We start from the raw sequence: 13,607 nt of genomic DNA on the forward strand, positions 1-13,607 counted from the left end.
TTCCCTGGTTATTCCTATGCATCAGTCTTGGAACCACAATCCCCAGAATCCCTAGAGATCAGGAGGGAGGAGGCAGATTACCTTCAGGTGTGCTGCTCCAGGTGTGGCTAAGACAGAGACACAGAAGCCACTCTCGCTTCCCCCTTCCATGGGCTTGCAAGGTGTAGTGCCTGTAAACGTTACTTGCGCAGAGGCATTGAGCTTCCCATATATCTGTGGGTAGTGGTTGATAGTGATAAATTCGAATTACATTATGTCGAAAGACATAATGTCTAAAGAAAAAGTTGAAAAAAAATGTTGAATTTCTTTTTTTGGTTGCTTTTTGTTCGAACCCCCCCCCCAAACCTCCTTTTTTAGTCATTTTTGCTTTGTTTTATCCCTTTTTTTTACCTCCGGAACCCAAAGAAAATGTAAATTAAAAAAAACGAATTTTTTTTCGACATTGTCTTTCGACATAATGTTTTTGACTTATTCACTGCCCACCGTGGGTAGTCTCTAGTCCAACCTATCTATATAGTTTGTATATCGCACCACACACCCATAGGCCTCAGGGCTTCCCTGCTAAACCACAACCCTTGTGGCACTGCTGCACTTAGGAAATGTGAAAAATGCAGATGCCATCCCGAGTGCGTTCCGGAGCAGGAACACTGTCTATTAATATTGCTATTATCACCAATTAAATGAATTTACAGAGCATTGTTAACTTCTATTATGGGGAGTGAGGGGGGAGCTTTGCCCACAGATGCTCAATTTATAGAGCTGCTCTGATTTAATCGCAATAAGATAGGGGGTGTATATATGCCTGGACATCAGATGACAAATACAATTTGTGAATTGTATAGCATGTTGTAACTAATATGCAGTCCCCATTTATAGACTTTCTTCTCCTCAAAGCCTATTAAAGTCGTGGTTGTTTTTTCCCTAACCACTTACAACTGCATTTTTATGAGAGTACAGCACCAGGTGAGACATGAACTTTGCTAATATGTGTAAGTTTATATGTACAGTTTGCCAACTGTTCAAGGAAACGGTTTTATATGTTATTAGTAGAGAGATTTATCCAATAGCCACGCTCTTAATGATCGATTATTTTAGTATTCGAATACTGGTTGTATATAATGTAGTTGGTTTGTTTTATTTAATTAGCACATATGGTCAACATTTTGTTTTAACATGTGGGAGGGGCATGTCAGTGGTGCCTTGTGCAATTGGGAGGAGTCTAGTGTGGTTATGGGCGGGGCATCCATCTCACATAGCTCTCAACTCTCACGCTTTTGGCGGGTGTCACCCGCCATGTAAACAGCTGACTCACCCGCCAAGCTTCCTGCATGCCCATTCGTTTCAATGGGCCTCTCACCCGCCAAAAATAAAATCGGGTGTTTTCACCCATCTTTGCGACACAAATGGTTGAAAGCTGTGCATCTCAGGGTTTTTGATTTTCAAATGTAGGCAGGCATGCTCCTGGCAGATCATCCATGCTGGGGAGGCATATATCAGGGTAGGTCTGATGATTGCCTTGTAGACACTGATCTTTGTCTAGAGGGGTATGGACATGGTCTTCAGAAGTGGGTACAGCACCGCCAGCTTTCCTGATGCCTTCTGTTGCGTCTACTTCATATGGCTTCACCAGTTTAGTTGGCTGTCTTAAGGTCACACTGAGGTAACGGCTGTTGCTCTCCTACTTGATGGTCCTCCCCATTGAGGCTGATGTGCACGTACCTCTCGACTAACGTGCTTATGGAGCGTGTCACTCGCCACCAGGTCCTGGCAGTCTCCAAAAAGTGGGGCTGAGCCGGGCTCCAGATCACAGCGGGACATATCCCACCGCAGCCGCGACGGGAGATGCACCCGCTATTGAGTCAAGCAAGCTGACAGAAGTGGCAGCCAGCCACAGCGTCGCTGTCAGTCACTGTAACTTCCTCTGGTGACCCCTTGCGTAATATTATTATTATTACTATGGTTTGTGTACTTTTCAGGCCACGCCCCCACACAAGGCCCCCCCTCAATTTCTTACACTTATAGGCCTGCCTCCCACTTAGCCAGCTTTGCACCCTGCTCTGGTGGCGCGCTTAAGTCACAAAAAAACACTATCACCAAACAGGTCAGCGTATTGAATGCAGGGACTATCTGTACTAATATAGATACAATTAATACAACATAATCAAAAATTAAATAACCAAGTGAAAAGGTGGTCACGAGCTGAGATAGGTAACGCTCACTTCCACGCAAGCGCCGAGCGTGCCATTTTTTTAAGTTAATTTGTCATTGGCTGCGCCTAGATCATGTTGGTCACTAGCCGTCGCCCTCCTGCTCAACTACTGCCCCATTTTTTACGTGCTTACGGTTGCTTTTCTACTATTGGTTCGGTGCTCCACGCTGCTGCCTGCGTGTTGACGCTATTGCAGTGCCATTGGTTGCCTGGCATGCGTCGCACCCCTCCCATTGGCCGCGTCCCTCCACTGACCGTCTTTCAGAGTATCAGTGTGTGGCTGCAGGTTCGTGATGGCGGCTGGCTCGGAGTTCGGGAACGGATTGCACGGGGCCGATACATCGGACGATTCGATGCTGTTGGATGAGGGTCCGGGGCCCATGGAGGAGGATGAGCCTCGTGGCGCACGCAGGCGGGGCGGTCGCGGATCTTCCGACCCTGCACCACCCGGCCTGGAGGAGCTTGAGGAAGAGGAGCTGGAAGAGGAGGAGCCGGGAGAGCTGGGGGGACCGAGCATCGAAGATCCGGTAAGACGGTTAATAGGGAGTACAGCATTGTTGCTCGGGTGCATGGCTGATCTGAAACTTAATGCGAACATCGGGTCCTTGTGTTTGGGGCGCGAGCAGGACCATCAGCAACCTAGCGGGATATTTGAATCGGGGTGATTTGCGTATGTACATACAACATGTGTAACACGTCTACCGTACTCCACGTTAAATACGATTGGTTGTTGACTGCAATAAAACAAGTGTGTTCATTTGAAAGCTGTGTGCAAAAAGCACAGATAGATGTTTGCGGAGCCCAATTTGTGTTGAGGGAAGAGGCTAATAAAACGACATGTATGTGTTGTGTGACTACTGCCGATAGTGATGTCTAGGATCCACCCCCTCCTGAAATATTGCTAGTTGCTTTGATGGTTGGAGGATGCCACATCTTGTGTTCGGTGTGAACTAAAGATCTGAACTAAAGATCCCAAGGGAGAATTATTGTATGGTGAGCAAATGTAATGTGTCAGTGTTGACTTTGGATAACGAGGCGTGTCCCTCATCACTCCCAAGTTCTTTGGTGAGTTTCTAAAGCTGTTACTTCCCACAGTTGGGGTGATTCCATAGGGGCGAGTGGTTGTCAAATGTTTTTGCAGAGTTGTCAGCAAGCTTCTTGATCAGTGGTTTTGCGTTCTGATCCTACTCTCCCGTAATCTATGTTGGCTGTTCGTCCAGCATCTCAATGCCAAGCTTCCTGTGATGGTCTGCTGTTGTGGAGCACAAGCAGGTGGGGATGTGCGCTTGTTCTGCCTTACAAGGCAGTTGCCCTGCCACCCGCGAGGCATCTGTCAGGGTGGGTGTAATAGTTGCTTTCAACATATCGTACCCTATAGGCATGTAGTTATCAGGTGTTGTGATATAATGTCTCTTCAGAAGTACAGGGATGAGTAGTTTTGTGTGTGTGTGTGTGTGTGTGGGGCCTGTTCCAGGTCAGGCCCACGAGCGAGGAACAAAGAGACACGGACACTGGTCTGATGTCTTACTGGGTCCCCGCTCCATCTGGTGTATGTGCGACAGGGAACGGCCTTGATTAGGCAAACATACGTGACTGCTTGCTGCTTATTGCATTGCACCAACATTCTTAACTCTAGCACATATGCTAGTTCAACGATACCAACTGAAGAATTGCACCAACATGTGCCCTCTGGCATCGCTCCAAAGTCGCGCAGGTAGGTGGGCTGCCTGCGGCGCTCTTACAGGGTAGCACCTTCCCACTCCTGGGTCATCCTCTGGCAAGTTCAATATTCCCCCGTCGCTGGATACATACTCTCTTGGCTCATCTTGTCTTCACTGTATGCTCGACCATCTCTGTAGGGACTCACTCAGTACCTTGGCGTTGCTCCGGGCTTGACTCTGGGGACTGCTCCGTCTTTCTGAAGAAACAGGAATTCCTGGTTGCTGCCGTGTTGGCATCCAATGAGGTCACCATTGATCCGTTTGTGCCCATCACCCTGAGGGGAGTTGGCTCGTGGGGCAGGTCAAGGCGGTCGCTCCGCAGATTCCTCTGGTCATTCTCCCTCTTGTTTGCTCTTCCCCTTCCTTCAGATACTGCAGCGTCATCGATTGACTCCGGGTGTGTGTGGCGTGTCGTCTGGGAGAAGCCCTCACGGGCACCGTCGCTGGTGGCTTGGAAGAAGAGCCGATCATGATCTGTACCAGGGTTTTATGGTCAGTGATGACCTTCATGGGTTTGCCGTAAATATACATATGGTAATGCCTGCACCGCTAATACCTCCTCTTCATTTTCTGAGTAACACCGGCTCAGTCACTGAGAGCGCCCAGCTGGCTAAAGCCACTTGATGGTCCACACCATTCTCGCCTGGCTGCATGAGCAAGGCCCCTAAGCTGAACGGGCCGGCATCCACATTGATCTCTGAACTCTTTTCCGGATCACAAAAGGCCATTGTCCTCTGCTGTCAAAGCCGCCTTGATGTCGTTGAATACCCTTTGTTCGAGCGCTGTCCACCTCCATGTGCAGTGTGGCAAGGATGTCTAGGTTCCATATAAACCTCCCACATTTGAGGCCATCCCTAGAAAGCTACGCACCTCCAACACATTTACCGGGGTACAGACTTCCTTGTCCTTTACTTTTGTTGGGGATATGGCACCCCCCTGGAAAACAAAGCCAAACAACGTAATTTCTTTGCATGAGTGCGCATTTGTCTCGGTGCAGGATGAGGCATAGATGCTGAATGCACTGCAGAGAACGTTCCAGTCCCTCCAGGTACTCCGACTTCGCATATACCATGATGTCGTTGCTGATGTTAATGGTTCCTTGTAGTCCTGCTAGCGACTCTCTGATGTGTTTTGGAATAGCTCTGCAGCCAAGGATATCCCGAAGCTCAGGCGCTTGTCATCTGTACAAGCCTTTATGGGTGCTGAAAGTGGTAATGTAGCACGATTCCGAATCCAGCTCAAGCTGGTGGTCTCCGGCATGGAGTTCCAACGTGGAGAAATAACGGGCACCCTAGAGCCAGTTGTTGTCCATGGTGGGTGTGATGTCGTTCCCAACAGTTTGCTCTGTCCGGGAGACGCATGTCCATGCAGATGCGTAATGGTGGGTGTGATGTCGTTCCCCAACGGATTGCTCTGTCCGGGAGACGCATGTCCATTCAGATGCGTATAATGTCCAGTTGTTTGGGCCTTCTTGCAATTACAGTCGTTGAAACCCACGTAGTCGGACCTTCCACCTTCTCAGTAATGTCCAGTTCGATCGGGTTGTCGAACCTTTCTTCTACGTGGTCCCTCAGGTGAAATGGGACCCTGTGATGCTACAAAGCAACCGGTTGGACCGTGTTGTCGATGTGCAGCTGCAACGGGTCCCCCACAAGTTTCCCAATTCCGTTGAATAGCTTCGTATATCTGGCTAGCTTCGTATATCTGGCTAGCATCGTCTGGATATTCTCAAGGTACACTCCAAACACGAAGTTCACAATGTGTAAAGCCTCGGCAGCAGCGCACATCAATAGTCACCTGACTCACCGTGGTGACAAAAAAAAGGGGGCCCCGATTGACATGTCTTCATGAGTAACACGCGCCTCCATGGGCAATGGTTGTTTCCGCTGAATGTAAAAATGTGCACACGTTTGTCTTTCTTGGGGGAGGGGGGGGGTGGTACGCTATCTAGCTGTCGGTAATGGTCCTCCGCCATGGCGCTCAGAGGCGCTGGTGTCTATCTACACGGGTATCGACGAAGATGCGAATACGCACGTGGGCTGACGCCGTTTTGACTTTTGCTGCAACAACTGAACACCTCATCCTCCTTCTGGCTTGTCCTCTGCCATTGGTTGTTTGACTTGCGCTGTGACCTGCGTCACCGGTCGCTAGGACACCTGGCTTATTGACTGAGTAGAGAGTGCCTTGCAGACACGCACAACATGGTTTGCTATACTACAGTGACTGCACACGTGGTCTCTCGCTGGACAGTCTTTGGGGTGGGGCAGGTCATAACCGCAGTTGAGGCATTGGGATGTGCACCTCCCACCCCCTTTTCTGCTCCACTGCTGGTCGCTTCTTTTGAAACTGCCTCAGTCCTACTTGCATGTGCATCCTCTAATGACAGCCTTCATTGCTGAGCACATCATGTTCGCCCGGACATCTGCCAGCTCGTGGGAGTGTCCAAGCACGAAGATGAGCGGGATACCGGGCTCGTGCAATATCTGACGCTGCAGCTTGATCCTGAGGCAACCCTGTATGACCTGTTGGCGCACCTCATGCTCCACGTCAGGCCAGGCACGTGTCACTGACATGCTACGCAGCCTGCTGAGAAAGGCGTCAAAGAGATTTGCCTTCTTTCTACAGAGTAGTCCTCATGAGGGTCATCTCATAGTCAACATTCTCCATGAGCGCAAAGTACTCCAGCAGTAATCACCCCACCCATGATTACTTGCTGCAGTATTCCTTCATAGAATCGGGCCATGGGCCTACTCTGGCGAGGGATGCACCAGCGAAATGGTCCGATGTGGGGTCAGGGCGCACAAGCGCTCACCAGCTGAGCTGCAACCCTGCCCAATGTTGGCCTCCTGGGCGGCGGCTGTTCGCCAGGGTGCACAGGCGCTCCTCGGAGGAGCCGCAACCCGCTATGGCGGTGACAGTGCATGGCACTATCTTGGGGGCGGGATTGACCTTTCCTGGGAGCTGGTGGCACGAGGTGCAGCGTGGGGGAGGGGTTGCCCCTCAAGGAGAAGAAACATAGGGTACTGCAAGGAGTGCTTGGTACCAGGCCACCCCACGTCAATATCCCCCTCTTCAAGCAGAAGGGGGGAGGGTAATGTTCCTGCTCTGTGGACCGAGGCAGGGTAATGCGCCCCCTCCCCTTCGGTTCCCTTTGCATGCCCGGCGTGCAGCACTGGCTGCGAGGCAGGGGAGATGTAGGCGGGGCCACAAACTCACCGGGTTCGCCAGCAGACACAGGAAACGCCCACGGTTAGGAAAGGAGGTATGCCATCACAAGCGGGGCATCCCGCCTTAACGATTGTGTGGGGGGGCCTGGTCCAGGTCACGCCCAAGAGTGAGGAACTAAGATGTCTTGCTGTGTCCCTGCTCCAACTGGCACATGTGCCAAGGGACCCGCCTAACACACATGACTGCTGGCTGCAGTAATTTTAAAGGGACACACCACAAGTAGTGGCAAAACCGCCTATTGAGCTCCACGCTACCACTAAATTGGCAGTGATCCCATCATTAAGGTAAAGATATAGCTTGATGGGTATTACCTCCTCTGTCTTTTGTGGTAACTGGGCTAAGGGCAGGCTATCCTCCGAGGAGGGGTTTTAAGCGAACTGTAGTAATCCAACCCGAAAATAAAAGGCCCAAGCGCCCATTAAAAATATGTTAAAGGTATTAATGCCGTGCATCGCCACCAGCGGAATTGCTCCCCGGCGCTCAGGCAGATCTGTAAAACAAGAAGGGTTAGGTTAGTCAGGTGGAGAGGTAGTAGGACAGTGAGAGAAGTGGTGTGCTGTTGGTGGCTTCAGTTCGGTTTGTACCGGGTGCTGAGCTTTGGTGTGAGTATCAGACCAATGCGGGACATCGTGTGCTGTTTGTGTTTGTTGTTGTTGCAGTGTGGTGAAGTGCGTGCCGTTTGCTGGGCGAGAAAGTTGTGGTGATTTTCGAGTGAATTAGCTTTGCAGAGATTTGAGCTTGGGTTAGTAGGTTATATATCCTAGTTGTTGCAGGTCTTTTTTTTATCTAGCATTCCTATAGGTAGGCTTTATTGCCACTTTCCTTTCTTTTCTTGTTTATCTAATAGTTGTGATTGACGGCGTGGCGCGTTCACGGCTGTGTTGTATTTGAACTCGGTGTAATCGAGCAGGTGTGTCTAATTCCCCCCCCCCCCAATCCCCTCTGGTATTAGGTGCTGTAGATTAGCAGTTCCCTACTCCCTTGCTATTTATTCTGTCGGTGGTCTGGTCCTGGTCTAGCTGTGTATTCAATATTTTGTTTCGTCCTGTCGTAACTATCGCTCAGTTGATTTTGGTATGTCGTAGAATGTCTGTTTGTAGTAGGTTGCTTACTGTGATCCGGGATCGGTTTCTTCGCTATCGTTTCAGCTATGTATCTGTCCTTGTGGGCGTTTTTAGATATGCAGTGAAGAGCCAGGAGTTTTCTGAATAGTAGGTTATTTGTGTTACTTATGTTCTTTTGTAAGTCGTCCCAAAATTTTTGGTGCGAGAAAGAAGATCCTCAGTTTTCTTTTGTGGCAAGGTTTAGTTTCCAAGCGGATGTCATTGCTTGTTCTCAGTGTCCTTGTTGGGTGATGATGGCTTAATTTGCCTCTCAGGAACTCTGCGCCTTGGTTGTGGATTGCTCCTGTGCGTGATGGACATTGAAGTTTTATTGGTAGCCACCAATCTAGTGTTTTTAGCGCTGGTGTAATGTGTTCTCTTCAGGGTAGTTTGAGGAGCAACCTGGCCGCTGCATTTTGTATGCTTTGTGGGGTTTTTACAAGTCGTTCAGGCATACCCAGGTACAGGCTTTTGATGTAATCTACTCTGGACATGACGATGACGTTAAAATGTTTTGTTGGCGAATGACAGGAATGGTAGGATCCTTTTTACTGCTCGTAGGAGAAAAAAGCATTTCTTGAGTAGAGCGTTTACTTGTGGTTCTAGAGTAAATTTGTTGTCCACCAGGACACGCAGGTTTGATGGGGCTGGGGTTGTACAGAGTTCCCTTGGCTAAGGCATGTAGTGTTGTCTCCTCCTTTTTTGTGATGATCATTATTTCTGTTTTGCCTGGGTTGAGATTGAGGTAGTCCGAGTTCATCCAGTTGTGTATATATCATGAAGGCAGTTCTCTAATGTTGTTTTCTTTTTCTTTGTATTTTGTAGACTATTTGTGTATTGTCAGCGTAATTGTAGCAGATGAGGCCGTCTCTTTTGATGATCTTGATTAGTTGAGATAGGTAGACTAATAATAACGGGGAGGATGATCCTTGTGGTACTCCACATGTGGATTCTCTTGGGTTGGAATTGAAACGTTTCATCCATGTGGTCTGTTTATTTGTGAAGGATTTGATCCACAATAGGGCACTGTCGGTAATTTCCAGTCTCGTGACGAGGATGTTTTGATAAATGTGTTGGATGCCGCAGAGAGGTCTAGAAGTATCAAGGCCGTACTGTTGTCCGAGTCTGCGTTTGCTTTTAGGCCATGCCATATTGATAGGAGTGCTGATTGTGTTCCCCCTCATTGGTCTGAAACTACTTGTGCCTGGTCTAGTAAGTGGTGCTCTTCTATGAATTCTTGGATCATTTTGTAGATTTACGTTTCAAGCAGTTTAGCTGGATATGGGATGTTGGAGATGGGTCTGTAATTGGAGAGGTCCTCTATATTTCCTGCTGTATCTTTGAGCAGCGGCCTGATGTACGCTGATTTGAAGGATTGTGGCACTTTCCCTGTTGAGATTGCAAGGTTGAAGACATTCCTGTGGTATTCCCAAAAAAATGTTCGCAGTCGTTTAGATCCTCCATTCTTTTTTGTTTTTTTTTTTTGTGGGGTAAACCATTTTGCTGGCACTTTTTAGCGTGAAGGGGTGAAAGGTTTTTCTTTGGCCATTTCGCCGATCGTTCTTGTGGAGTAGAGCTATTTTGTTGTCCAGAAGTTGTTAGGTTTGAGTTTTTCATGGTTCTCCAATTTCTTTTCATACCTCAGTGGTTTGTCTTGTTGCTTGTTTATTGGAGTGGTCAGTGTCATTATGAAGGAGGGAATGATGAGGTGGTAGCTCCAAAGTATTTGAATTGGTGGTGCTGTGGTAATGAGGTTTACTTTTTTATTGGCGAAGACTGCATCAAGTGTATGCCCTGCCGTGTGTGTTGCTCTTTTGACAAGTTGTTGTAGATTTGTTGCTGCTAGTTGGCTGGTTTGAGATTTTTGTGTGGTTGTGGTTTCATCATCGATCCTGCGATCAGATGATTATGCTCGATGGCTAGGTTGGTGATCTGTGAAGGTGTCTACGAGAGTTGCATCATATGTTGGCAGTCTGTATGTCAATATGAATTTCAGGTTTGTTTTGGGGTTTACTGATGGGCGTAGGATTAAGGATTCGTATTTATCTGTTTGTGTCTTCCAATTTGATAGCCAAGTGTTCTTTGTGGATGATTCCCAGTTACCACGTTTGGATGCATTTGTGGATGATTCCCAGTCCACCACATTTGGATGCATTTGAAGTTATCGGGCAGTTGTTGAGGGTGATCTTGTAATTGTCATCTAGCCATGTTTCAGATAGAATTAGGATGTTGATGCCTCCGTCACATTAGTCGTATATTTTGGTGGCATATTTGGACATTGACCGTGCGTTAATTAGATTATTTGTTGTACCTTCTTTTGGTTTGTGTTGTTCAATCGGTGTGCTTCTGATTTTCTGTATCCCAAAAATTCAGAACTGGTACAGTATGCCACTGGGTACACGTGCAAAGGTAATCAGAAAACGAATTGCAGCAATGTCCCTGTTTTGTTGCTGAAGAGTAAGCTGAAACGGGGCTTTCACGTCACTTCAAGGAATGGCTCCTCCCCAACACGAGATTGGATGGTTTGCCAACCCCTCATCCCCCCAGGTTGGTTGTAGAACCCTTGATATCAAAGTCCATCATACCCCCGTTAGCTCACCGCTCACTTATATTTCTGCTGTCTTCAGTGTACTCGCGTTTCCCCCCATGACTTGCAAACTGCTCTGTTGCTTTCCGAAGCCATGGCAGTGCTCAATAAATACCCTAACTATGGTCCCGAAACAGGCCAGTGAAGGTATCCTCCTGGCTATTGTTTCACTTGGAGCAGTGGGGACAGCCAAGCCAGCCATGAATATACATCGTCCTTCATCACTGACCTGGTATCACAGGGTGGAAACTTGCATATCATCAAGTTAGAGGGTCTTTAAATTGTGTGCTTATCAGTCACCATACTTTTTCTGTGTACGGCTTATTCTTGGAGATTACTTTGCCACCAGACTGATGAGCCAACAATTCATGTTTGCAGAGGTTAAAATCCCACCTCTGCAGTGACTTTGGGTCACATCAGCAATTGGCAGTACACATGACCTTTAAACTTGCCCCATGCCACTGAAGATCAAGATGCAGATGTGAATAGGCTGGTGCAGCAAAGGCCCATTAATGCACTATGGTTATGGTTTTGACTTGGAGCTTCATGAAAGGGGTCTTTTAGGGATTTTGTCGGAGGGCTATTACATAATCTTGTGGTATTTTCCTATGGTGGTATTGCTTTTTGGTGATAATGCCCTATGCAGTGTGACAAATCTCTCCTGTACTCTATTTAGGGTCAACTCTAAATACAGATTATAAGGCTTTGTGCACTTGAAATATTGACAGTGTTAACTGTCATCCCAGCAACTTATTTACAATTCTGGGCTACTGCCTTTGACAATCTGCTCTGCTGTAATCGTGCACAGCTGAAACGCTACAGTCACACTCCATCTATGGAACCCACAGTAAATCAAATGACACAACCTGAACACCATGAAGAATGTATCGAAACACGCAGTAACTTTTAAATTGTGCATTTATCTTGGCAAATGAACTTAACGACCGAAAGGCAACATTGGATAGCGATACAATTAACCATGTGAATGTGATTCAGTAAAAATAAGCAGCAAGAAAGAAAATTTCAACATGAACTCAGCTCAATGACACATGTGTTTCACCCACTTAGACCGTGTGTTGTCAATTTTTGACAGGAACCATGGTTAGTGTAAATAATTACATTCTCCAAATAACAATTAAGGTGCTGAATTCTTTTTCCATGAAAACACCCCTCCCCCCTGGCTGTCTCAGAATACATTTGCACCTCACTTATCACAGATATACTTGCGTTTAGTATGAGTGAGATTTCTGCATGCAGCAGTATCACAACTCCTGTACCCAGGCAATCCATATAGGATACAGCCTCCCAACTACAGCTAGTCTTCTCAGTCTGCTACCTGGAAAATCTTGTCCCTCTGCACTGCACAACTCCAGCCAATTAATCACTTGCTCATCTGTCGGCTGAACTTTCCACCCCCTTCTGTCTCTTCAATTTATCTGCTCTCCCAGCCAATCTCCCTAAAAATCTCACCCGATTTTGGTTCACCTGCAGGGTGTGGTAAGCTGTGTAGCAAAGTATGGTCAAGTTATTGAAGGTATACTCTGGGGATGCTGGACAGATGTTCTTCATAAGATGTTCTTCATAAGGTAGACAAGGGGCCACAGTACCTGCAAACCACCACCCTGTGTAACATTGGTCCACATGGGTCTTGATGGGTTGCAAAGAGCCTTCCCTTATCCAGCAAGTGCATTCAAAAGCTAGAACTGGCCATTGTGAAGTTCACTGAAATTCTACTTGTAACAGTCCACCACCTGTGTTCATTTGGTTTTGTATTTTCCCCTGGGAAATGTTGCTGGAGAGCATATGGTTCGGTTCATTCATTGTTCTTGGTTTGAGCAGTGACCTCATCCTGTTGGTCCGCTGCTGTATCATGTGGCCATGCATTTTATCCTTCAGGGGGCAGGGCTGTGCTGCCGAATTATGTTGCTTTAGAGGACACGCCTTGGTGTGAGTCATCTGCCAATTTCAGTTAATGGCTTGAGAGGATTTTGACACACTACAGGGACTGAAATTGGGATTTGATTACCGGGAGCAAAAAGCAGTTTAACCATTTATGCAGGAGTTACCTCCCCTGGGGGTCTTGGGGAGCTAGTAGATGGTGCACCGCATATCTAACTTTGCAAAAAATGCAAACCCTTTGTCCGTTTTATGTTCTCCAATATGCTCTAAATGTCCCTCGTGTCTTTTCTTTATTCTCCTTTTAAAATGCATTCCCAAATATATGCAGGTAATATCACATAGTTATGTTTGTCTGGCACTACGTGCCACAGGATTCATAAGTTGCTGTTGATTTCAAGCTAACTTCGCTTTAACCAGGAGCTTTATAGCTCCTGGCTATTTCGAGCACTTCTCCACAAGTGAAATCCTTGGGTGGAGGTAGTGACCGGTAGCCTATGTAGTAATAGTTAGGGGAGTAACCTTGTAGCAGGACTACTCCTGTGGCTCATCCCACTTCCAGATAAAAGTACAGATGGATATTATCTGCTTTCTAGTGCGGTAGGTTGGGAGAAGTCTGTTCACTGGGAAAAATATTTTGGGGTTGTCTCAAGAAATGCCCCAGCCATACTTAGTCCATCTTATTTTGCCAGCAGATGCCAATCTAGCTACATAACGTTGAAGTAAATGGCCAGTGGCATAGAAGCATATCAAGCTATTCTAATGGTACAGGTTTCTGCCCCCGCACCCACACCTAATTTGTCAGTAACCAGATAATGTAGGACTGGCCACAAAATGCAAGTTTCAAGCTAATTCATCTTTTA

General features: G+C 47.3%; 1 protein-coding gene across 1 annotated transcript in view; it reads left to right on the plus strand.

The window, feature by feature from the left end:
* The first annotated feature begins 2,383 nt into the window (after positions 1-2,383).
* Positions 2,384-13,607, plus strand: part of PABPN1 (poly(A) binding protein nuclear 1) — a 72,010-nt gene continuing 60,786 nt past the window's right edge. Inside the window, exon 1 of the mRNA XM_069634023.1 lies at positions 2,384-2,736. Within this exon, the coding sequence (XP_069490124.1) occupies positions 2,503-2,736 (234 nt within the window). The 5' untranslated portion in view covers positions 2,384-2,502. The remainder of the gene's footprint in view (positions 2,737-13,607) is intronic.

The sequence above is a fragment of the Ambystoma mexicanum genome, chromosome 13 (genome assembly GCF_040938575.1).
Source record: "Ambystoma mexicanum isolate Mex_15411 chromosome 13, UKY_AmexF1_1, whole genome shotgun sequence".
Classification (NCBI taxonomy): Eukaryota; Metazoa; Chordata; class Amphibia; order Caudata; family Ambystomatidae; genus Ambystoma; species Ambystoma mexicanum.